The sequence below is a fragment of the Perissodus microlepis genome, chromosome 1 (assembly GCF_051167445.1).
Source record: "Perissodus microlepis isolate ML-2025 ecotype Zambia chromosome 1, ASM5116744v1, whole genome shotgun sequence".
Taxonomy (NCBI): domain Eukaryota; kingdom Metazoa; phylum Chordata; class Actinopteri; order Cichliformes; family Cichlidae; genus Perissodus; species Perissodus microlepis.
In genome coordinates this window covers 26312748-26339111 of record NC_140461.1, presented here as the reverse complement: position 1 = coordinate 26339111, position 26364 = coordinate 26312748, and the positions used below count along the sequence as shown (strand labels likewise).

The 26364-nt window shown below is 39.6% G+C and overlaps 1 protein-coding gene across 1 annotated transcript; it reads left to right on the top strand.

The window, feature by feature from the left end:
- Positions 1-617: 617 nt before the first annotated feature.
- ly75 (lymphocyte antigen 75) lies at positions 618-25988 on the top strand. Its single transcript, XM_084953562.1, has 35 exons — positions 618-954; positions 2321-2692; positions 4029-4202; positions 4693-4854; positions 5865-5984; positions 6609-6749; positions 7935-8123; positions 8400-8560; positions 8695-8802; positions 9221-9309; positions 9413-9582; positions 11317-11516; positions 11739-11881; positions 13780-13858; positions 13943-14014; positions 14279-14402; positions 14627-14662; positions 14788-14957; positions 16207-16274; positions 16370-16446; positions 16806-16939; positions 17291-17399; positions 17585-17745; positions 17917-18046; positions 18462-18682; positions 18765-18927; positions 19506-19670; positions 19750-19872; positions 21995-22180; positions 22290-22513; positions 22658-22850; positions 23088-23249; positions 23854-23970; positions 24055-24234; positions 24519-25988. The coding sequence occupies exons 1-35, from the start codon at positions 858-860 to the stop codon at positions 24689-24691; spliced, it is 5193 nt and encodes a 1730-aa protein (XP_084809688.1). The 5' UTR covers positions 618-857; the 3' UTR covers positions 24692-25988.
- Positions 25989-26364: the final 376 nt, after the last annotated feature.

The window sequence follows — 26364 nt, the reverse complement described above, 5'->3', positions numbered from 1 at the left end:
ACGGTATTTGAGGGCGAAACCGGAAGAAGAACTTCGCCACCTTCCAAATTAAAATTTAACGGCTCACTACGTCAACTTTTTTCTTTAAGGTTTTTGGGTTTGTTTGTTTTTTACAACATCGTAATTTAAAAATATCAGATTTTTGGCTAAGTATTTAAATTTGTAACATAATTCTGGAACACTTTTTACTCCTTAGTCCTATTTTTATTTTTTATTTAAAGTTTCTCAAATTTGGGATAGCCTAATATCATTTTTAAACTCGTAATTTGATATGTTTTTAAATGTAAATGTGTTCTAATATTTTTTTAAATTGTATCTGATAATACTGATTTTGGTAAAAAAAATAAATAAAAAATAAAAATTCAAATTTGACTTGGGGTTTCACTTTATAATGGAGTTGGTTTCATTTCTTACCATGTTGGAAATACCCCTTTTTATATTTATGTAAATTGCATAATTATTGCATAAAACGGACCTGAGCTGTAATATTTTTTTTTTATTTTATTTTATGTGGATATGGTTTTACACATAGATATAGATATATATCATTTTGACTTCTATCAGAGTCCTTCTGCATGCGCCTGTAGTGTCTGCTAGTCTGATCCATCGTGCGTAGCAGCTGTTTATTTCATAACGCTCCCTCTGAAAGGTTTCTCGTTGCTGTTGTTTTATTCGTAAAGCGGAAGTTTGTTGCTAAATTGACTTGGACTCAGTGGATGACAAGACTTTCAACTGGGAGAACTGGGTGGCGTCGGCGATCACTTTCGCTTTGGAGCTCAGTTATCAACCTGCCTAAACGAAGTGCGCCACGCTCAGAGGAGGCTTTATGATTATAACAGAAAGACTCGGTCGTGACCATGCCGAGTCTATCCAGAGCGCCTCTTTGTCTTTGTTTGTTGATATTGTTGGAGGCAGCTGTTCACTGGGGAACTGGTTCACCAGCTGCAGGTTTAGGTGAGTAGTTCCGACACTTTGCTTTCATTTCTGTTCACTTGCCACACTCTCATTAAAGTCGCGGCTTCATTCCTAACTTGGCGCAAATGAGCAAAAACTTCTCCCATAAAAGCGCGAACCTAATTTTTAGGATGCGAAACACTTTTAACTGACAAGATTTTGGATTGAGATACATACTCGGCGTTTGCTTATCTAGATGAATGCTCGTTTATTATTATTAGTTTGTTTGCTTGTTTTGTTTTTTGTTGTTTTCTTGCCCCCCAGTGTTACGTCTGACGGGTCAAACAAATGGCTTACTCATCCTTCCCTCCCTCCCAAGCAGCTCTGTAGAGCCAAAATATCGGCATATTACTGCCGTGACACCAAGTCGAAACTGTACTCTGATAGTATTCCTGCTCAGTTGTTCTTTAGCTTCAGCCTGTAAACATTTACCCAGATCACCTTGTCCCGCCTACTGTCCTCTTTTATAGTTCCCCTCTCTCAGCATAAATATGAAACTCTTTTATGAAGTCAAATGAATAATTCTCCGTGCGGGGATATTTGTGTATATATATATTTATTATGTATTCATTTAAACGAGTGGTTTCACTCTAAAAGAGCAGTATTGGTATGCATTTACACTGCATATATAATTTTTTAAAAAAGCATTTTTTATGTGTCAGTCTCAGATCTCTAAGTGGTGCGTGCCCACATTAATCATGGAAACAAGGTCAAAGTTTGAAACAGTGAGGTCTGCCTGTGTGCAATTAAAACCTGTGAGCTAAAGTGTCACACTTCAGACTGGTTCAAAGGCTTGGTCTCCTTTGAAAAAGAGATGTTAATCTCGAGGGACATCCCGATTAAATAAATGAATAAATAACAAAGTTTTTGTTACAGCTGTTAAAATTTAGTGAGACACAGTAAACATGCAAGTTAACTTCCATGCAAGGAATGGAATCCAGCTCGTTAAAGGTGCTTTCCGACCTTTTGTTTACAAGTGTCAGCCAATCAGAATAAAGTTGGTTTAGAGAGGCTTCAGGTTTTATTTTGTGCTGAGTCATGCAAAGCTACTCTAGAATTAAGTTCAAAAATGACGATAAAGAGCTGCAAACATCTTCACTTTAATTATGTCTGAGAACTGGTGACAGTGTGGGAACACAGTAGCGATGAGGGGCAGCCGATCAGACCAAGGCTGCCTTAAAGGGAGTTGAGGGGGCGTTGAAATGGATTGTTTGAGGAGTGGAATGAACTGAGGGGAAGATAAATGAGGATTATTTTTGAACTGTGGCTCATGCCAAGCTACTCTAGCACCGTCTAGGGATTAAAAATGCAAAGCCAAGCGTAATAAGTCCCCTTTAAACTTGTGTTTTCTGTCCTGTCATCACAGATGAGGATGCTTTTACCATTCAGCACCAGAGCACAGGGAAATGCCTGAGTGCAAGAGGTCCAGCAAACCTGAGCCTCGCCACCTGCAACTCAAACAGCAAGTCCCAACAGTGGAAGTGGGGTTCAGGTCAACGGCTCTTCCATGTGGGAACATCGCTCTGCATGGCGCTGGACGTCAGTTCCAAGATGTTGACTATGTTCGACTGTGGCTCCAACATCCTGTTATGGTGGAGCTGTTTGGATGGAGTTGTTTACACTGTTTATCAGATGGGCCTGGCGGTCAGCAAAGGGAAAGTAGCGCTCAGTCGGGAAACTAATGACACTTGGGTAAGAGGAGAATCCCAAGACAACATCTGCCAGAGGCCATACCGCGGTAAGTGTGGATTCCTTTCTCTTATCTAAGAGACAGAATTGCTTACATGGACTGGCTGTTTTCTTTTCTTTCTTTCTTTTTTCTGAATAGTGCTTCAGGAACTAATTTGTCAAGAAATTAGTTAAAGTCAGCTTGCGCTTCTGTTGTGTTCACTTCTTGAACTAAATGTGAAGACAGTCCAGGCTTGTAAGACATTACACCTCTGGCTCTTGTGTCACCTGACCATACAAATTCTGGTCCCTTTTAAACACACCCTGTCAGCTTAATTGTTGTCAGGCCTCTCAGTTATTGCTTCTTTGTGCTGGGCAACAACACAGGGTGTCAAATTCCAGGTGTTCAACTTGCTCTGAAAACGTAGAGTCTGCTTGTTCCGTTTCTTTTGTTTGTCGTTGTGGTCGTGCAATCGTCTGTAGCATGTCTGCAAGGTGCAAAGGCTCCACAACGCAGACTTTTACTTTCTTTTCTGCGTTCATTCCTGTTTTGATACACATTCCACCGAACACTGCAAGGTTAAAGAAATATTCAGGTAGTGACTGAATGTTTGGCCATAACATTTTAAATAACTGTGTGTTATTAAAACAGTTTAAGCTCTTGATTAAGGACACTGAAGCTTATGCAAGAAGAGGAGGTGCTCTAGAAGTACATGATGCAAGACCAACCAGGCCTGATCAAATGCCACGTCTGAGCCACGTATTTGAAACAGAAGAGCATCTTGTTTATTGTCATTTTTCATGTCTGCAGTAACATTTAGAGAGAAGTTCTTCTTCAAATGGCCCATTATTATGTGTTCAGATCCTTTTTGTGGCAATACAGGAAAATCAGTTTGAGTGCAGAGAGCATGAATATTAAATTCAATCACAATGATGATGCAGACTGAGTTGAAGATGCACTTACATGCTACGTTTAGCATTTAACTGAATCAAAACTCCTTTCCTGGGACTTTGTTTCCTTTCTGTCACTTTCTGTCACTGAATCAATAAACAAAGCACAATTTTTGCATCGTCTTTGATTTCAGTTTCTGCACAGACTTGTTGGGGGTGCAGGAAGGAAGAGAGACGTTGGCTTATAAACAAGCCTAACCTCCCCTTCTTCACATTCATTTATTTATCAGTATACAGGAATTGATCTAAGGAGTAGGATGAGCTGTCTATATTGGAAGCTCACGTTTGATTGTGTGTATTATGGTACGAAGAAGGTGCTTTGGTGTTTGCAGGAGGGCATCAAATTTCATCTCATCCGTCACTGCTGTGAGATGATTTACGAGTTGTCGAAATGAAACGACTACCACGGGCTTGAAATAGATCTTTGACTTTGTTCACTTCTTCTCTCGGTGCAGTCATCCATACCATGGATGGGAACTCTGCCGGCAGCCCCTGTGAGTTCCCCTTCAAGTACAATAACAGCTGGTATCATGGATGCCTCCCCGATGCAGAATTCCCTGGAATGTCCTGGTGTGCCACCTCCTCAGACTATGACCAAGACAAGAAGATGGGACGCTGTCTGAAACCTGGCACGTTGTATTTTTATTTACTTGTAGTTTTAATGGTTTAATGTTTTTTAATTGTTTCTTTATTCACCAAGCCACTAACATATTTATTTTTGAGAGCATTTAAAGCAGAATTTTTTTTTGTGTGTGGTCATTTCCAAATGATGTCATTGCACAGTTTAACCAACAGGGTGGGGTCAGCTCCATTAATAGTTAGCACTGTCTGCAGCACATGTAGCGGTATAACTTTAGACTCATATTATATATAAAAAGAATATATTCTTATATCAACATCAAAATATTTACCCTATTTAAAAAAGTTACCCTAATAATCTTTTTGTATATTGTTATATTAATATAACAGTTCACGTTCATGATATTAATGACTTATTCTCGTTGCACATAAATGTGTCCAAGCTTAAATCCACTTTTCTTTGTTAATATTGAATATCCGAAGCTACATGAAACAAAAAGTGTTGATACTAATACTGTTGTTGTGTCTTTGACTTTGCAGAGGAGGGCTGCCAGACTCTTTTTGCTGGTCCAAACGGCGATTCATGCTATGAGTTTGTCACCAACGGTGCGGTGACCTGGCACGAAGCTCTGGATTCGTGTCGCAGTCAGGGAGCAGATCTGCTTAGTTTCTCTGGGCCCGATGAGCTCAATTCTACAATCTGTAAGACTGACTTGCTACTAGTACTTCTGTTACTGCGGCTACTTCCATAATACAATTAAAAAACACAAAAGTTAAAAAAAATAAGTACATTCAGATTGTCTTTGTGACCAAAATGCCTCATTTACAACAAAAAATTGCAATAATGGTGACATGAGTAATGCTCGAGATTTTGATTTTAAAAGAAGTATAAATAAGTAATGACAAAAATTATTCCGATTGTCACTGTATGAGCAGGCCTGTGCTTCTCAAAGTCTTGAACTATTAGTCACACAACCTGGAAATAAAAAACACACAAACACACTTTTTCTACCTTTAGTCAGTCAGAACTAATCCTTCTAAAACAATCCTGTCTTAATGTGAATATTTTCTGTACTGTGGTGATTTCTAAATGACTTTATTTAAAGTTTCTTTCTCCTTCCTTCTATCGCTTTGTCTTTTATTAGTTTATTAGTCTGCTTCTCCTATTTAGTGTTCCTTGTGTGACGAGTAGAGACGTACAGAAAGGAAAAGAATCTGTGAACGACTGCAAACTTTCAGTCTAAATAAGTCCTGGGATTTTTGTTCTTACTTTTTTATTTCTGAATTTTCCAAGTATGATGTCATAGAAGCCACATATTTTTCATTTCCTCAATTTGTTTTATTTGTGTCCTTTGCTTCTTAATCGTCATTCTTTGAGATTTTCAGTGGATGATTACAAAAGGGTGAACTGTAAAATGTTCGCCTATACAACCCCATTTCCAAAAGAGTTGGAGCACTGTGTAAAATGTACATTAAAGAAACTGAATTTAAGGGTTTGCAAATCTCACAAAATCTTACTTTATTATCATCAGCCTGCAACTGGATGCATGTGATCTTCAGGCCATCTTTTTGGAATTGAGATTGCATCTAAAGAGTAAATGAAACAGCTGTGGAGGCTCAAAGTTTCAACTTGATGATTGAAACTGCATTAGACTTACAATTTCCTTTATTACATTTACTTGTTCTGTGTGCTGTGGTGTTGCATTGTGCAGTGTTGGACGGCCTTAGCAGAATGCCGGAAAGGATGTGGATCGGCCTTCACCAATTAGATACTTCTCAAGGATGGCAGTGGTCAGATGGCTCTCCTCTTTCCATGTTACGCTGGGAACAAGGTAACAGTGAATATGAATGTATTTTTCACCTGTTACTTACTACTCATTCTCTCTGAGAACTGTGCTGCACATGTTCTCATTTTGCAGCCTCGTTTGTAGGCATTGTTTCCACAAAACCAGAATAACACAGTTTCACTTGCCAGAAACACCTGGTCCTCTCACCACACCAAATCTAGCATCAACGCTGTGTTTCTGCTCGTCTATGAAAGGGAGCGTTGGTGTCGGTCAGAGAAACAATGAAACTAGTGTTGTGAAGAAACCCACTGTGCCACAGTGTGTGGCACAGTGGCACTGTGCCACACACTGTGGCACTGGGACTGCTAATGTTGTTGAATGACCCATTTATAGTACTGAGTAATGCCTGCTAGCTTTTGTAATATGTATTTCTTCTTAACAAGAGCAAGCATGAATGTAGCATGAAGTATATTGCAGTCATTTAGTTTTCTATTGATATAAACTCTTTGTGATTGCTCTCATCAGCAAGATTGTGCTGGATCAGAGAACTCTGAACTTCTATGTAAAGCACAGTTGATATGCTAAGCTTTGAATGATACCCACATCTCTTGTCCTTCTCGCAGTCACTATTTATTTTTATTGATATTTGTGTGGTTATATATTTAACAGGAATGCCCTCCACCTCCATCATCATTCTGTCAGACTGTGGAGTCCTGAACTCTAAGAACAACTATGAAACAATGGCGTGTAACAGGCGGCTGCCATACGTCTGCAAGAAGAGAGTCAATGCCAGTGAGACAACAACAACAGGTGTGCTGGCTGCTGACGCTCAGCAGTTACACTTCTATTGAGTCATACTTACAAAAAAAAAAAAAAAAGATTTGAGCACCGATTTGGTTCACCACATATACCACAGGGCTTGTTGCAGCAGTCTGGGTTTGGTTTGGGGCTCTTTGTTGCGTTTCTTCCCCCGCTTTCTTTCATCGCTTTCCTGTCTAAATCTTCACTGTTCTGTCAAATGAAGGTAAAAATAATGTGCTAATCCTAATGGCCCTGCTAAGCTGTGCTGATACGCAGTAGATGAATTCTAATGTTAGCATGCTAATAAGTTTACAATAACAATGCTAACAAGTATTCTTAGTTTAGTTTGTCAGCTTGCTAAGGTCTCAATAACAGAGGGCAACTATCTGGCAGCTACCACATACAAAAGAAAGATGTATATTTCCCAACTGACCAGGGGTTGCAGCAGGTATACAGCGCTGCACCAAAGATCTGTTCGTGATTGCTTTGACTGCTAGCAGGTTGCCACGGTTGCTGATCGTTTTTCTGGAAGGCAAACAGTCTTTTAAGTACTTCTCAGACATCGAAAAGTATAATGCAAACTGGAAATGGACAACATTTGTCTTCAAAGTCAAAGCTGAACCTTTTGAAATGTGCTGGTTGCAGTGGGGAAGTGTTGTAGAGTTAATGGCAAGCGTCTGAAGACAACTTGGCATCTTCCAACTGTTGGCAACTAAAGCAATCACGATCTGTTTTTGGTGCAGCACCCTCTTCGTAAACATTTTCACCTGGCGACAGCCCAGAAGCTTTATGACCATCTGCCCAGCCAATAGTCAGCGAGTGTTTGCAGACACGTTGGTGTCTTTTATGCAAATAGTGGGTGAACACAGCAATCTGCTAGCAACCAAAGCAATCATAACATTTTTAGTGCATTTCACTAAGCAGCTGGCAGCAACCTCAAGCATCCATTCACCAACAGATTGGGGAATATACATTCTTCCTTAACATAATACAATAATACAATAAGTTTGAGCCTCTTCTGTCACTTTTTTTTCTCACTAAATCTTTTCATTTTTTTCTTTCAAATTAATGGTTTAAGGATAATACAGCACTGTGGATGTTGTACAAAATATCAAGCCCTCTAAGTTAAATAGTCTTGATCTAAAACGCCCAAATCCCCTCAAGGCCTCTGTGTGACTTGACTTCTCTCTACAGATTCTTTTGTCTATAAAGAAACGTTGTGTAAGGATGACTGGGTGCCGTGGAACGGACTTTGTTACAAGTTGATGGAGCAGCCAAAGAACTTCAACGCTGCCCAGGAACAGTGTAAAGCTGAGAATGGGGTGTTAGCCAGTTTCCACACGATTGACAGCAAAGAGATGATCAGCACTAATTTCCACGGAGGTAAAACTGTCCAAGTTTCTCTTGTGTTATAAATAATTGTATAATTAATATATTAATGAGTCTTCCTAACATGTTCTCCTTTTCTCTATTTATGTACAACATGTATTTTTTTATTTTTTAATAGAGCCATACAGTTAGTACTGAAGTATCGTGATTTACACCCTACTGCCTTATTTTTGATGAGAATGATTTCCAGGCCTATGCTTTCACTGTTCGAGTCAAATTTAAACAAAGCCTGAAATTGAAAATGTTTGCATGTGTGTTACTGCTCATCAGATGGCAAGACTTTAGATGTGTGGATCGGTCTGGTTGGTGTCGGCACAAATCCCACCGTTTTCAACTGGACGGACGGAGCACCCGTCACCTTCACTTACTGGGCTCCATCACAACCGGTCCAGCCCACTTCGGATACCAGCTGTGTCTCCTACACTGGAGAGGTGTGTGTGTTGGTGTAACACACATCCACTGTACTCAAGCCTTGTGTGCACATTTGTGTGTATGTACTGCCAAGAGCATTACATTTGTCCTGTTCGAGGTCTTACAGAAACGCACGCTGTCTGTTTTTCCACAGTTTCATAGTTGGCGGATTGAGGATTGCACACAGATGCTGGCCTTCATGTGCCAGAGGAAAGGAGAAGTCAATGAATCAGCAGCACAGGTCGGATGTAGCTCGAAAGATGTGAGTATTCTCACAACCAGCAGTATTTTACATTTCCTACTAAATGTGTGGTGAGATACTTCTACGCCTCCACACCAGCAATTAAATTTCATATGTTAGAAGGATGTAGAACCCATGCATATGTTTGGTGGTGTTATAACGAGAGCTTACTGTAAGGGTCAGATGATTTTTATGGCACTATGGAGTCATAAAGGAGTTGAGAAGCAGATGTCTAGCTCTATTGGCAGCTGTTGCGGATAGAAGCAAATAGATTTGTAAACTGAAAACAAAACTGTAATCCTTGATGGTGGGGGAAAAAAACACTCATGCGACTGTTGACAAGAAATCCTGTTGTGAAAAACAGCATGCATGTCATAACTTGAATCGTGAAAGAGACGTAGTTCTAGCTTGCAAAATTTGACTGTTTTTAACTGACCAGGGTTGGAAGAGACATGGAAACTCCTGTTATAAAGTGAACATGACGCAAGTGTCCTTCAAGGACCGTTGCTACGTCACCATAAGAAACAGGTAATCAAAAGGGTTTTTGTTATCAGTCCAAAAGATGACCTATATTACATTTCTGTGGTTTTGCAGGTAAAGAAACTCACTCACATTTGACTGTTCTTTCCAGGTTTGAGCAGGCCTTTATTAATAGTCTGCTTCAAGAGACGGCAGGCAAGGAAACTCGGTATTTTTGGATAGGGTTGCAGGACATCAACAGCACCAGGGAGTACAAGTGGGTGAGGGCAGACGGGTCGACAGATGTGGCAACATACACCAACTGGGGCGGGTTTGAACCAGGTACAAAGACTTAGGGCTAATGGCTAAAGTATCTGTATATAAAATGTTATAGCAGACTATAGTGTTACAACACATTGTATTTGATTGTGAACCTCTAATAGTAGTTTCTTTATACTGTGGAGGCTCAGATTTACTGATTTTTTTTTCTCAACCATTAAAGACCCAAGTTTTTAGAAATGTGAAATTTACCAGACACACTCATATATTATACCCCTATAGCTTGGTCATTAAGAAAGAGCCTGCCATGAAATGAGAAGGCTATGACGTGTGAGCCTAAAGTTTGATGAATCTGGCCTTTATAATCAAAATCCATACCTAGTGTAAATATGGCCATCCCCCTTTTTATATGTTCCGTATACGCTATTCAGAGAAATGTCTGTGCACCTCAGAATACTCACTAACATGCAGTCAACATAATAAAAAATGATCTAGTTCTTAGCATTCCTTAAAAAGAGGTAAATACAAGCCAAGATGTGCAGCAACATCTAACGTATTACATTTTTCCATTATATATTTAGCAAAAACGAAGCCAAGATGCAGAAGTGGTGTAAAAATCAAACCACTTTTAGCAGCAGTCACTTTGAAGTAATCATTATTTGACTTTACCAGTCTGTCCTGTTGGTGAGGAGGAATTTTGGCCCATTCTTCTTGACAGCGTCGCTTCAGGCATTTGCTTATACACAGCAGTCTGAAGGTCCCACCCAGCATTTCAATCAGGTTGAGGTGTGGATTTTACCGAGGCATTGCAACATCTTGAGTCATTTCTTTTTCAGTCATTTCGTTGCAGATTTGCCTCTGTGCTTTGGATTGTTGTCCTGCTGCATTATATTATTTTGGGACAAGCTTTAGCTGTTGGACAGATGTCCTCATATTTGACTCTAGATACTTTGATATGCAGAGGCGTTCACGATTGACTCAATGATTGCTAGCTACTCAGGTCCTGTGACTGCAAAACAAGCCCAAGTCATGACCCCTCCACCACCGTGCTGACAGTTGGCATGAGGTGTTCTGTTGATGTGTTATGTTTGGTTGTTACCAAACATGGTGCTTTGGATCATAGACAGATATCTTCACTTTGGACTTGTCTGTTCACAGCAGATTGTTCCAGGGGTCTTGTGGTTTGTTCAGCCACACTTTGTACAGGCATAAACTGAGATCTGTAGAGACTTGCAGAGTCTGAGCTCTAGCAACAGTTGCTTCTCTAACATCATTGCTGATGACTTTCCTCCTTGACATTCTGCTGACACACACCTGAATGCTTCAGACCTGCAAACTTCTGCTTTTATAGAGGTGCTCATAGTGTCTGATCATCGGTTAAGCAAGTGCATTTGATTAGTAGCACCTGGCTGCTGCTTACCCTCCTAATTACTATGGAAGTAGTAAGGGTGTACTTTGCCAATATTTTTCCACGCACTGCTTCTGGCTTGATTTTGGTGACTGTAAAGATAAATGATATAAATCCCTATTGGGGTGGTATTGGTTACACCAAAAGATGCAGAGCTGAACTTTCTTTTACTTCTATCAGTATCTTATATGTTTGTGTGAGAATATATGTTATATATAATCGTATATGTTATAATAGATGTTTAACAAATGAAGACCCAAGTAACTTAATGGACTGCTCCCCCACAATATGTCATAACATCAATGAACTGGTTATCGTAACAGACAAAATCTACATAATAAATGTCACTTTTAAAGATTGAATTTCATTTTGCTTCATTTTCTTTATAGATCGGCAAGGAGGGTGTGTTGCAATTTCCACTGCAAAGCCTTTGGGTAAGTGGGAGGTGAAGAACTGCATTCTCTTCAGGGCCGGCACCATCTGTAGAAAAGACCTCATTGCACCTCCTGCCCCAGAACCAGAACCAAACCTTAATGCATCGTGTCCTAATGGCTGGGTGTCCAGGCCAAACATCAAATACTGCTACAAGGTGTGTGTATGTGTGTGTCTCTTTAAACAGCACCAATAAGAGATGGTTCTTTTGTTTTGTGGCAAAAGCACTGTACTGATTTTACATTTTAAAGTCTTTTTACAAGGCTTCAAGATCATTTCTCCTGAAAGGAAGTAATATGTAGTTCGGTTATAGCTAAACTGAGTTTTTTCACAATCTACACCATCTAAGCGGTTTTAAATTCTTCTTTCACCTTGTCAGGTGTTTCATGAAGAAAGGTTGAGCAGGAAGCGCTCCTGGGAGGAGGCCATGAGGTTCTGTCAGGCTCTAGGAGCCAATCTTCCCAGTTTCACAAACTTGGATGAAATGAGAGCCCTACACTTCATTATGAGAGAGACTATCAGGTAGGCACACAATCAACACAAGTTGTGTTTCCTGTTATAAGTAACAAAGGACTACTGTCATGCATCATTGTCACTAGAAGTGTCACATCATTTATGGAAGTCACAAGTCAAGCACAAGGAACGCAATACTATCTGAACTATTGTTTGTATACCAGCAGAAAGAAATGTATTTGTTTTTGTCACATTAAAGAAAAAAAAAATTGCCCAAATTGAATTATTAAAAAAAAAAAAAAAGAGCAAATGAGGTTTCAAAATTGTGAAAAATGAGCATCATTCCTCGCTTTGGATTTCTCTGGGGTTGTGTCTGTTAAGATTGCTGATTGGCAGCTCTCACATGAATCTCCCTGAATCATGTTCTACTAGAGGTTTCTTCCTGTTAAAAGGGAGTTGTTTCTTCCCATTGTCACCAAGTGCTTGCTCATAGAGGGTCATCTAATTCTTGCCATTTTCTCTGTGTTATTGTAGGATCTTTTGTAGGATTTTAGCTGACTGTTTTTGTGAATTGGCGCTCTATAAATAAAACTGGCTGCTGAAACCAGCAGGATAAAGCCCGGTGAGAGCTGGCTCACCAGTAATAGCGGATTGTCTGTAAATCCCATCTTAGTTAGTGAAAACTTCCAAGTGTAAAGTCATTATTAAAGAGACAGCTGTCAGCGTGGCTCTTCTCAAAAGCAGTTCTGTTCTGTATTCATAGAAAATGTATGACCAGTTGCAGGAAAAAGGCAAATCTATATAATCAGGCCCCATCTTTTCCTAAAGACCTCATAATACTGGATTATCCCAATAGAGCACTTAGTTCTCAGACTGCTGGCTCCCTTGCGGCTCCTTGAGTTAACGGTAGAATGGAAGGCAGAGACTTCAGCATTCACATTGCTGGGGTTTTGCCCAAACACTGTAGGGTCTTTACCCTACCTACATTATAAAATGTGTGAGCCAAATATTGTGAATTAGCGCTATATAAATTTGAATTAACTGGCTAGTTAACCATATGGTAAATGGCCTGTATTTGTATAGCGCTTTTCTAGTCCCTAAGGACCCCTTTACACAACCAGTCATCCACCCATTCACACACTGGTGATGGCAAGCTACATTGTAGCCACAGCACTGACAGAGGCGAGGCTACCAGACACTGGCGCAACCGGGCCCTCTGACCACCACCAGTAGGCAACGGGTGAAGTGCCCAAGGACACAACGACCGAGACTGTCCAAGCCGGGGCTCAAACCGGCAACCTTCCGATTACAAGGCGAACTCCCAACTCTTGAGCCACGATCGCCCATGCTGCAAAAATGTTATTTGTAGTAGCTCAAGTTCTATTAATAGAAACACTAATGCTAAAGTGGTGTAGCATTTATTACAGTTATATTGTTAATGGCTTGGTCATGTTGAAGAATCTGTCCTTCTATAGTTTTCTGTTTTTCTAACATGTACAATGTGTCAAACTCATATCTGATAGTGTGATTGTTGGCAGGAGTCTTTGGAACTTTCCTGTATGAACAAATCAATATTCGTTATGGCTTTAACCTTTATACACACTTCAAACAAAAGAGTGTGTACGGGAGGTGGTGGAGTGTGTACCGGCAGCCTTTTCTTTATCGGACTGGCACATCTAATCGCTTTAACGAGGAGACGACTTGTAAACATGCTGCTTCGTCTTCGTGGGAGCATACCTAAGAGTTCAAACTTGTCTCTTTGCTCACATAAACATTGAGCGCACTCGGCTCGAGCATTAAAATAAACACATACCATCTCCTGTCTCACATTTCGCACGTTGCAGTTGAGTCAGCAAGGGGGGAGAAATAAACGCTTCATCAAACTGTCTTAATGTTTAATTCTAATTATTATCTTCTTACTTGAAAGAAGGCTGGTTGAGTAACACAGTGTCCTCCTCTTCTTGCAGTAATAATCGGTACTTCTGGATCGGCCTGAACAGGAGAAACCCCGCAGATCGCTCGTGGCAGTGGAGTGACGGCCGGCCCGTGAGCATCCCAGCTCTAAACACACGTATACCAATTTTTGTAAAATCTGGCGGGGTGTTCATATCATGTTTGTGTCTTTAATAGGTATCTCTAGATATTTCATACAGAAATTTCTACGAGGACGATGCGTACGATCGGGACTGCACTGCATTCAAGGTGGGTCGCTAAACTGAGACTTTTAATAAAGATGGAAACATATGGCTTACACAGTTGTGTGCTTTTTAGAATCTGTAGTCTCTATTCTTTCTCTTACAAAAGCTCAGCATTAAAAGTTGTTTCATGTTGTCAGACACAAACAGCTCTTGCATGTTTTTTTTTCTTCTCAAACAGACAGTGAACATGATCTGTGATGTCAGAATTGTGTTGCCGATTTTTGTTCATTATTGGTGATGTTTGTGCAAAACCCATCTGTGTCCTCAGACAATGACGAACAGCTTGAAACACGTGTTTTACTATCTGCTGCACGACTTGTCTCCCATACCTTTCTACCCCAGACCCTTTCATTGTGACGCGCAGCTGGAATGGGTCTGCCAAATACCCCGAGGTGAGTTTATATCTGTGACCGATGACGTATAGTCTGTGTGCACCAAATAAAGGCTGGTACTGGTTTGGGAAGAGCTCAAAACGCTCATTAAGCTAATTAACAGGAATTTGGAGGTCCACAAAGTGAAAGAGTCATTTGTACAGCAGTGATGTCTCCGTACAATTTAAAAAGCTGATGGACTTGACCGTAAATCTACTTGAATTCTTTGTTTGATGTCTCAACAGGAGTGACACCGAAAACGCCAGAGTGGTACAATCCCGGTAATGCCCTCATCATCATCTGTTCAGTGTGATTGCATCTATCATTAGTCTGACTTTTTTTTTTTTTTATTCAACTTTTTCTTCTTTTGTGTTGTAACGTTAGAGTTGTTTGTGTTGTTTTTCAGATGGGCATCATGACTCGTCCATCTTTGTGGATGGAGCAGAGTTTTGGTTTGTTAATAAGCCACCGCTCAGTTTTCAGGAGGCGAGGCTCTTCTGCGATTCAGAAAACGGCACACTGGCGGCTCCAACTAACACCGATGCTGCTATTAAAATCCAAAAGGCAATATATACAGTAAGTGGCACACTATTACAAGTGGCAAACAACATCATCAGAAACGTTTGATTGAAGTTTTGATTTTATTTTGAAATATTGGACTGTTTATTTGAGACAAACCTAACAAGAGCAGCATTCTCATTTCTTTTTGCTGTTCCTTGAGGTCCCGCATTAACATTGATGTTGAGGATGAGGTCCTGACTTTGACTGGGCCGTTGCAACACTTTGATTCTTTTCTGTTGTGGATTTGCTGCTCTGCTTTGAAGCATTGTCCAATTGTTTGACCTGTTTTGGGCCAACTGAACAAGGCTGTTAGAGACGCGGCGTCACATTTAACTCTAGAATACTTTGGTATACAGAAGAGTTCATGGTCAACTCACTGACAGAAAGGGGCTCAAGTAATTCAGCCCTCCACCACCGCACTTGACAGTTGGTGTGTTTATGGTGCTGTGGTTGTTTTTCACCAGATGTGAATTCTGGCTCTTCTGTCCAAAGGTCATTTCCCCCAGATGTCTTGTGGTTTGTTCAGATGCAGCTTTGCAGTCTTAAACTGTATTTCCATGTTCTGCCAGCACCTGGCTGCTACTTACACTCTTAAATGCTATAGAGGCAGTAAGGTTGTACTTAGTTCTTCTTCATTTTAAGCAGATATCGGTATGAATCAGCAAGTTTTGTCAGGCAGGGAAAAAATTAGAGCTGGAAGTTTCCTGATTCTAGTTATTTCATCCAGTCAAGCTCGAGTAGGCTTTAACTGCACATAAATTGTCTATGCAGAGAACTAAAGAAGGATCACATTTGCTGAAATACAACCTTGAAACCTCTGTTTTTGTTTCTTGTTTTGTTAAGATTTTTCATAATCATCATTTATAAAATCTAACTAATAATAAATGGGCAGCTAACAATGAAGAAGTCCCACTATATTCAGGTTGTGAAAAGCTGACAGTAAATGGATAACAATATGAATGACAAATCTTCCAGCACTAAAACAGCAAAAAAGAAAATGACTCATTTATGGAGCACAATATACAGTTAGCTACTCACAATTAAACAGAAGTGTCAACACTTTTTTTATTTATTTAGAGAAAAAGGGGGCATAAGTCCTATTAACCTGTAACAACTGTGATACTTGCTTATAATAAAAGATATGTGTCAACATCATACTTCTTAGATACATACTTACTAAACACAGTATGGAATATAAGTCACCTCAGACGTTGATACCACCAATTTCAATTGTGTGAAACTTAAACCTGCATGTCTTAAACAGATATCGGATTCCAACAAGCAAAGCTGGTGGATTGATATGAGCCAGCCTGGACGCATATTCCCCATGACGTAAGCCAGTCTCACACACACCTTTTTGAACTTTGAACTTGTATAGATGTGGTAAAATGTGATACTGAGCTTCATTGAAATTCTGTTTGGTTTAGGTACAACTCTATTTTCCATAACCATTTATTTCCCCTGGGTAACTGCACCTACATCACTCCTGAAAGTGTCTTTCCCGGTGAGTAAACACCAGAGAGTTTGTGTAAGGCTGAGAATGATTAAGGTTTTAAATTCAATTCGTTGTGAGAACCTCTACGCTCATATTGTGCTGAGGAGCAAAGAGCAGTCATATCAGATATTTACCTGCTAAAAGTTAAATAACTATTGTGTTAAAAAAATCACTTTGCTTTTAGTGCAATGAAATGATTGACTTTTTTTTTTTCTCAATTAAAAACAGTGAAAACACGTTTCAGCCAAATTACATGGTGCACGAGTGACTTCTTGCTTATTCTCTCCTTACACAGAGCTGTGGGGTACCCTCACAGTCACTACTTCTAACACTTATACACACATTTACTGTCCTATTTAAACCTGCAGACTCTGATCAGTGCTCACGGAGGTTACCGTTTGTGTGTGAAAGAGTGAACACGACATTAGTGGAGAAAAAACCCCTGGAGCCTCAGCCTGGAGGACTGCCCTGTGGAAAGGAATCTGTCCCCTTCAGAAATAAAGTCTGACACATTTATTACATACATATTACATTCTTGTCATTTTTTACAAGTCCTAAGTGATTAAAAATCAGGAAGCAATGATAGTTTATATTTTAGGAAAAAATCCCCATAGAAGAAAGTCAAATCAAATTTACTACTGCAGTTTTACAGAGAGGATTTTAATGATATGTTTTAATGTTAATGCTTCGTTTAATGCTTGAGTGATAGAACGTTGCTTGTAAAATTATTTCTGAAAATGTGGCTTTTTTGCCATCAGTTGTGTATTTTATTCATAGATTAGTAACCCAGTGCCTGAGTTGCACTAATGGCATTTTCTGCTGTAGTGATTATGATGCTGGTGTCTTTTTGCAGTGCTACACGCTGATGAAGAATTCAAAACCTTTTAACTTCAAGGGTGCCAACGAGGAATGCCAGACAGTAAAGGGAACCTTGGTCACCATCTCCGATCAGATGGAGCAAGGTGAGAACATTAACATGCTTGTATCGATATATATATATATATATATATATATATATATATATATATATATATATATATATATATATATATATATATATATATATATATATATATATATATATATGAGAGAGAGAGAGATTATAAAATATTATACAATTCATATGTGTAACAAATGTGTGTTTCAGATTTCATCAACACCCTCCTGATGGACACAAAAGACATGGACAAAACGTGGATTGGTATGAAAATCCAGAACAGCGAAGCTTCATGGATTGACAGTTCTACAGTGAACTACATAAATTTTAACCCTCTGCTTCTGGGCATGCACAAGGTCGTGGCTTTTCATGTAAGTAAATTGCGTCAGCTGATATCTCTTTTAGGCGCGCCACATATTTGACAGAAGCATGTATTTGTACAGTTATGAACCATGACTGCATTATCGTAATACACCCAAATCTCCAACTAATTATTTTAATGCAAACTTCAGATGAATTATTTGCTTTGTGTCTCTTGATAGCCATGGGATCTGGAGAGTTTGGATTTGTGCGTGTTCATGCTCCATAACGCCAAGTCTGACATGCTGGGTACCTGGGACTACACCAGCTGCACAAAGATGCTAAATGTGGCTGTTTGCCAACACTATGCAGGTGAATCTCTACTCCTGTCACTTTATTATCCAAATCTCATCCAAAACATGCAGGTTTATCCTGAGATTTAATTTTATGAGTGCTTAACTCGTGAACTTTGATGTACCTGATGTGATAAATCCTGATAAATGAGCAGCAAAAACTGCACTAGGGCTCTTTTTAGAATCGTAGTGTAGGGGTTAATGTTATTAACTGAGACATCCATGGAGCAAAAAAAAAAAAAGTGTGGACCTTCCTTGCATGTCGTTTCCCATCGCTCTCGCCTATAATTTCCTCTTGTATCTCTACAGCAATCTCTCCATTAAAAGACAAAGTGCAAAGCAGATACATTTCTGTGTCACAAAGGCACAGAGAATCAGGTCTCTTGCAGCCCTGTCATGAGATGATAAAAGACATGTATTATTTCTCATTTCAGATAAGCTAGAGGAGCCGCAGGTCCCCATGAAGCCTTTCGTTGTCAATAACCACACCGTGCTGCTGCTTGTCAAAAATCTCACCTGGTTTGAGGCTTTAGAGGAGTGCAAAAAAACCGACATGGACCTGGCAAGCGTGGCTGATACCTACATGCAATCCGTCCTCACCGTGCACGTGAGCCGTGCAAAAACACCCATGTGGATTGGACTCTTTAGCGAAGATGTAAGTGGACCAAAAGGGACTTCTGTTTGAACTCATCACTTGTACAGTCCTTAAAATGATTTCCCGTCTCTTTTGCACTCAGGACGGGAACCACTACCACTGGACTGACCAAAGTCACACTGTGTTCAGTCGCTGGTCTTCTGATGTCACTAGTGGCCAATGCGTTTACCTGGACACCGATGGCTTCTGGAAAGCCACTGAGTGTCTGGACAGTCTAGGAGGTGCTGTCTGCCACAAACCAAGCAGTAAGTGAGGATATAGTAATGGCTGCACATCAGTGCAAGGTCCAAAAAAAACATAGATTAGCGAGGTTGGTGTGGAAGAACTTGACTGAAATGCACAGAATCCCAACTTAAACGTGACAGGACACCTTTGGGATGAATTAGAGTGGAGACTGTTAGCCAGGCCTTGTTGTACAGCATCAGTATCTGAGCTCACAAATGCACTCAGGAAATAATGGTCACAAATTCCCATAAAATGTTCTGGAAAGCCCACAAGACCTGAAGCTGTTATAGCTGCAAAGTGTGAGCTGACAGTATATTAAACACTATGGATTAAGGATGGGATGTCACTCAAATTCACATGCATGTGAAGGCAGATGAGCGAACACTTGAGCGATATAGTGTAGCTTCTATACATTAATATAAAAATAATTTGTTCCTGATTTCTTTGGCTGCAAAGCAGTTTCTTCCTAATTTCTCTAGAAACGATAATTATCCTTTATCATCCTTTGCTTTTTGATCTCGTGGTATCAAAGCTTTTATCTATTTTTCTTGTAAGGCATCGTTACGCCATTTGTTTTTTGTCTTTGGTTTTTTTACAGAGCACAAAATCCCCACACATAAGGATGTTTTAGTGAAGTGCCCCCATAAAAAAAATGGTCCAAACTGGATCCCCTGGAAGAATAACTGCTACTCATTTCAGCTGGTTGGCTCCAGATGGGAGTCGTATAACCGAGGACGTATTGAGAATACCTGCAAAAAACTTCGTAAGAATTTGATAATATTAGTCACACAGCGTTCTTCAGCATGGCTAAAGTTACTAATGATGGTGTGTATATGTTTCAGATGCAGATGCAGACATCCTGACTATCCGAAATGCACAAGAGAACGAGTTTATAAAGAGCCAACTGCTGCCCTTTGAGTCATTGGTCCAGTTTGTATGGCTGGGACTGTTCAAGGATAACAATGGTGGGTATGAGTACCTGTGTTTAGTAGAGATGGACCGATCCGATATTACGTATCGGTATCGGTCCGATACTGACCCAAATTACTGGATCGGATATCGGCGAGAAATAAAAAATGTAATCCGATCCATTAAATATCAAAAAAGCACCTCACAAAACTTGCTACACGGCGTAACTCGGCTCATAACCTAGCACATCGCAGCAGTATGCATCACGTGATAGAGCAGCTGTGTGTATTTGTAGCTTCGCTACCAAACCAGCATTTCATCTCCGAGGAAGTTATCCCAGAGAGAAGTAAAGCAAGTGTGTAAGTTCATCTCTGAATGTTTGTAAAGCATTTTAGCGTTAAGCTTAACAACCGATATATGGAGGGACTGCCTCTCTCTCTCTCTCTCTCTCTCTCTCCTGCTGCTACTTCAATCGTGAAACTGCTTAATGATCAGCTGATCGGCTTTTCTGTCGTGAGTCCGTCTCTCTTCTTAGTTTTTGGCCCACTTCTCACCAGAAAGAGGAAACCAGCGGTTGAACAACAGCAGCACTATTAAGCTTGATAAGCTGTTGTTAGAATTTATTTAATATTACTTTCTACACCAGGATCTTTTTCTACGTAGCTGGTAACTGTGCAGGGGCGGATCTAGCAAAGTTTAGCCAGGGGGGCCGATAGGGCATGAACAGGGAAAAGGGGGCACAAAGACATACTTTTCTTTCTTATTCTCATTTAAAATGTCTAGCTTTTAATAAATAATTATCTGAATCTTACACCCAAAGTTTTAATCTGATGTAAAATATATAGTAGTCCATTACTGTATATAGTAACTGTTAAGTGTAATATACCCTAGTAAGCTATACTACTTTTTCCTTTGGGAAGATACCATCTGTGCAGTCTGCAATTCTGTTGAAGAAAGATGTTGAATCTATTTAATTATTCTTGAAAAATAATTTATTTCTGTGCATTTTTCCCCCTGCATCAAATTAAATTTGATTACATTGATTAAGCATCATGAGGTGGAGGGTGGGGGGTGGTTCCCTATTTTTTTTTGCTGGGAGTTTGCAACCCTATTAGTTAGGTTGCTTAATATTTCTGCTAAGTACTCTTTAAAATACCAGAATAGGGAGGATGGAGTAGGTTTAAGTTTATTAGATTGATTGGTTTTGCTGAACTATGAAATATTTTGGGCGCAGTGTATTTTTTACATACAGGTATAACAGAATAGCTTTAGTGTTGTTATTTACTTAAACTTGAGTATAAACTTATACAAAATGCAGCAAGATATTAAAAAAACGTTTTATTGATTAAAAAATACACTATATCGGATTCATATCGGTATTGGCAGATATCCAAATTTATGATATCGGTATCGGTATCGGACATAAAAAAGTGGTATCGTGCCATCTCTAGTGTTTAGTAGATGTTTTATTTTCGGTTGTCTTGTTACCAAAGCTCTTGGGAATTGACCCTTTTTTTTTCTCCTCTAAGACAAATGGGTCAGTCACACCAGGGCAAAGAAAAAAAACGGGAACATCTTTGTGACTAGAAAAAATTGGGGGTGGCCCAATCATTGGATTGAAATGTTTTTTGCATTTGAGAAAACTCAGTGAGCTGGTTGCCCACACATTGAGCTTGCCACACTCTCTTTGAGAGATCATTTTTGATCGCAAGTTGATTGTGCAGGTGGCCCAGGAAGAAGCAATGTTTCCAAATAATCGTGGCCCAACTTGGTCCGACTGGATTCTTTCTCAGACAGATTGGTTTTTAATAACTGCCATCTAATTTATACACACAAATAGATTAGCAACATGGTGCAATCAATCCGAGTCAGTCCGCCCCAGTGAGAGCGATTTATTTACAATGTGACTCTTTACAATAGGGCACCAGAATCAGCGGTTGTATTGTGGTTAAATTCCAATATAACGGCAAGGTTACTGAGTCCCTAGGTCCTTTTGCATTTACATCACCATTCTTTATCAATCAGTAACGATTGTAAAAATGCGATCCTGTGATAGCAGCAGCCTAATGTTACCTTGCCCCATGTTTTACATACTATACAGACACTGACAACACTGACAATAGGTCCTATTGTGTTTGTGTATGTGCCAGAGCTAATAGTGATTATCTTTTGCCATAGATAACCAGACAAGGTGGTATGATGGCACAAATGTGCAATATTCCAACTGGGTGAAAGGCCGACCAAATTTAGAAAACCCATTCTTAGCCGGTCTCACGACTGATGGCACATGGATTCTCGTCACAAAGAAAGAGCTACATCCCGTGTTCAAGCAGAGGACAATTGTGAGCTGCAAGCTGGATTATGGTATAGTAAACATCTACATTTTAATAGTATTTGCCTGTTTCTGTTCTCATGACTAAAAATGCTTAATGCTAAAAATAACACTTTATGTGTTTAATCCTTCTCCCCTAAGAACCCAAGAAAGAATACAACCAGTCAGCCAAGGATTTTCAGCAGTATGGTAACTTAACATATAGGGTTGTTACCCAAAAGTTGAATTGGTCTCAGGCTCTAGTCGAATGTGATAAGCTTGGAGGCCACCTGGCAAGCATCCATGACGTGGAGCACAACGCACACCTGAGGCTCATTTCCAAGATGGATGGCTTCCCACTCTGGATTGGCCTGTCAAACTATGCTGTAAGAACTTTTGGCAGCCAGAAACTGAGCAAAAATATTCACTTCATCATAGTAGATCCAAACTCATCTCGTTTGCACGTCACCCATTTGTTTTTACCTCTTAATAACATCCTGACATCCATAATGCTTTGTTTCTGTGTGCAGGTCAGTGGCTCAGCCTATGAATGGTCTGATGGAACAAAATTTGACTACCATCCCACCATCTCTGACTCCCAAGACACACCGAAAACCAACTGTGTTTATATAAACCCTGCTGGAGACTGGAAAAGGACCAGCTGCAATGCTATGATCGATGGCGCCATCTGTTACACCACCAATATTACCTCTTCTAGCCAAAGTTAGACACTAACTTTCATAGAAAAATTTGGTACTTCTTTGGTTAAGTAAGAAACAGGGCTTGTCTATAATCCAACAGTACTGAATGGTTTACAGTAGTGAAAACACTCAGCTTTGAATCTTTTTTGGCTTTGGGTGAAACTGTACATTGTACAAGCAGGATATCTACCTGTGATTTAGTTAATTTTGGTTAGTCATTAACCATTGTCTATCTTCTATTCTCCATTTTTGTAATCAGGAGCCAAACTACAAGATGGCCCAGAAACTAATCATTGCCCTCAGGTCGATGGTAAGTCCAAGTGGGTTCAGCACGAGGATCACTGTTACGCCTTTGACATGAGCTTCTACAACTACAGACTCTACAGCATGGAACAGGCCAAGGCTCTCTGCCAGGAGATGGGTGAGTTGTTGTTTTCTGTGTAAAGAACCCCAAAAAGTCAAGCTGAGCTGAGAAGATATTAGTGGAAAAGAAGCTTTAGACATTGGGGGTTTGGGGGGGAACTGTAGATGAGCACTGTTGACTTCAATTTTAATAGCACTCCAGTTTTCACACAGTCATATTTATCCTTTACACCTCATACAGCAACTCTAACACTGACAGATGCCGAGACAGGGGAGCCGGCGAGTCTTCATATACCTCTATTTCCTGCACTCTGCCTGAGGCGGGGGGGTTGGATCCCAGATCTTTGCCAGTGCATATATATATATTGACTTGACTTTGATGGTGCATTATAATAAAATATACATAATATAGAATCATAACAAAACACATGTACACACATCACAAACAGCTATTTAAAACACAAAGTATGCCCCATTCAGGCTGAGCCTTGGCAGCATTACATTTAAATTAATGATCAATACTGCAACGCAAAAACAAAAGTCTAATCAAAATTGTCCTCCTGTGGTCTGTCTGGTAGAATATTAATGTCTATCTTCTCTGATATTTTTATACAAAATAATTTGAATCTTTTGTGTGAACTGCGGCTTCTCTTTACTGACAGATTCTCATCTACTAACAATCGAAACCAAAGACGAAAATGATTTTCTGGCCAACTACATCACTGAACACCCTCTCATCACCAATCAAGTGTGGCTCGGCATAGATCTTGATACTCAAGGTAAGAATCGCAATTTAAAAATAAAAGCTGGACAGTAATATGACATTAATTCATTCTTTTTTTCATTTTTGTTTGTCCTCTTAGGTAAGCCTGTATCCTGGCAGGATGGCTCCCATCTGGATTTCTCTAACTGGTCATCTACAGCCGGAACCGGGAAGAAGTCTGGGTCCCAGTGTGCCGTCATGGTGGCAGGCAATGGTGGAAACTGGAATCTGGTCCCCTGCAAGAGTAGCTACAGCCGTGTTGTTTGCAAAACGAAAGCAAGTGAGTATCACAACAGGTGTCGAGACAAACCCTAACACTTTGTCGGAATTTGTTTTGCTGCTGACTGAAGGATGAGAGCATTCCTCTGTTATTTGCATGATAAACACAGAAAGTACGGCGACTTTTTCACTTTTTCTTCATTTTATTTTGCTGTAAAATTTATTCACACTAAAAAACCTGTAATAACAGGAGGTTTTAGTTGAAACATTTTTTTTAACTTAGTTTGTGTCTAACACGCTGCCTCTTGGACTTGGGCTGATGACGTGCTAACGTTTGTTCCTCAGAGTCTGCAGGCTCCCCGGTGGCACTGGGCTTCTTCATCGTGGCGCTCATCGCTCTCATTTTAGCCCTCGGCTTTGTCATCTACAAGAAAAAACGAGCCCACTTCCCTTCTACCGTCCGCTACGAGAGGACCTTAGACGATATGGACACCACCAGTATAATTGATGCAGACTGAGCCTGCTTCAAGTTTTCAGCCTCAGGAAGTATTGATATGTCTGCCACAAGTGATTTTTTTTTAATGTAATCTCCCCCTCCTCTTTTTTAAATTATTTATTTATCTTTCTCAAGCCAATTTTTTTTCCGTTTGAAGTTGTAAATATTGTTTGAGATTTGTGAATATCTCCCAATCAGTTTCTTAATTTGGGTTCAGATTGTGTTTAATAAGAGCAGCACTGTATACTTAATTTTAATGCGTGAGCTTATTCTTCTTGGTCTTTTTTAAATTTTTTATTTCAATTATAAAAATGGGATTTTCAGATGCTTTACAAACATATGCAACCTGCAGCCTTAACAGCTAAAATTGCACTGATGCACGAGTGACTTCAAACATTCACAAAAGTGCTTTTAACCAATAATCTACTGTTTGATTTACGTGCGTGTGGGGGGGGGGTGTCAGTATATGAATATGATTTTTAAAAGCACAGGTCATCTGAAAATACAGTAACAACCTGTTTTCTTTCAAGCGTTTATGTATCTAGATGGATTGTATTTCAGATAACACTGCCACATCCCCTGTACTTTTGTCTTCAAGCAAAACAGGGAAACTAAAGGCTGTGGATCTTGAATCTTTTTTTTTTTTTTTTGGTTTGTTGTATGCCAACTGCAACTCAGCTGTATTGAAAGCTGATTGGTTTGACAAATTAACACTGTGGCCTAAGAAAATACATGTGTATTTTAGTTTGACTGCACTTTAAAATAACATTTTTTAGCGTTTTTTTTTTTTTTTTTTTAACTTTAAAACGCAGTCAAACATGTATTCATGTCTAACAATGGTTGTATTAGTGTAAGGGCAAAAAGGAATTTGAAAAAAAAATCTTAATCCTACTGATAAGCTTTGAAGGATACTCTCCTATCTTAAGACTCATTTAATTTAATATAGCTCTGACTTTACTATGTACTTGACTACTGACCAAGAACGCACTTTAATACCTTGTGGAGAAGCGGTTCCCAAATTCAAGCACAGTGAGTTTTGGAAAGAGTTGGGTTTTTTTTTTATCATGTTTGCGATTGAGATTGCACTGCTGTTTCTTGTAAATGCTCTGTAAATAAGTGATGTGTTTATTACTGAGAATGAACCAAAGACGCTCTGACTCATTTTGAATGTTGAAAGCCAGAGGAACTGCTTCTGTGTGGCTTGTTAACCTCTCTTTATATCAAACTGCAGACCAAATGGGTTTTTTTTTTGCTCGGTTTACTTTCATGTCATTGCTGCTCAAATCAGGTATGCTTCCAATAAAATGCACCGTTTTCAATGGCTTTTATTTTTCAGTTACCATTGTGGCCACCATTAGTTTATTTATACTTCAAACACACAAAATACCGGGGAAGGGACTGATCATCACAAGACAACACATGAAACCATACACACTGTCCTCCCAGTCATCACTCATGCATTCATCAGGCAGACTAAACATAAACATGGCCATTGCTACAAAACAAAGATCTCTCCATACCTTGTGACATATGTCCTCCAAATAAAGACGTAGATTTGTGCCCTTTTCTAAAATAATTATCCGGTCTTCCCAATCATCTGAGAGATATCTTTTTAAATGCTGTAGCTTGTGTCATCTCCGCCAACAGTTCTTGATTAGTCTGGAACGGTATGGGATAAGAATCCCTACATCACCA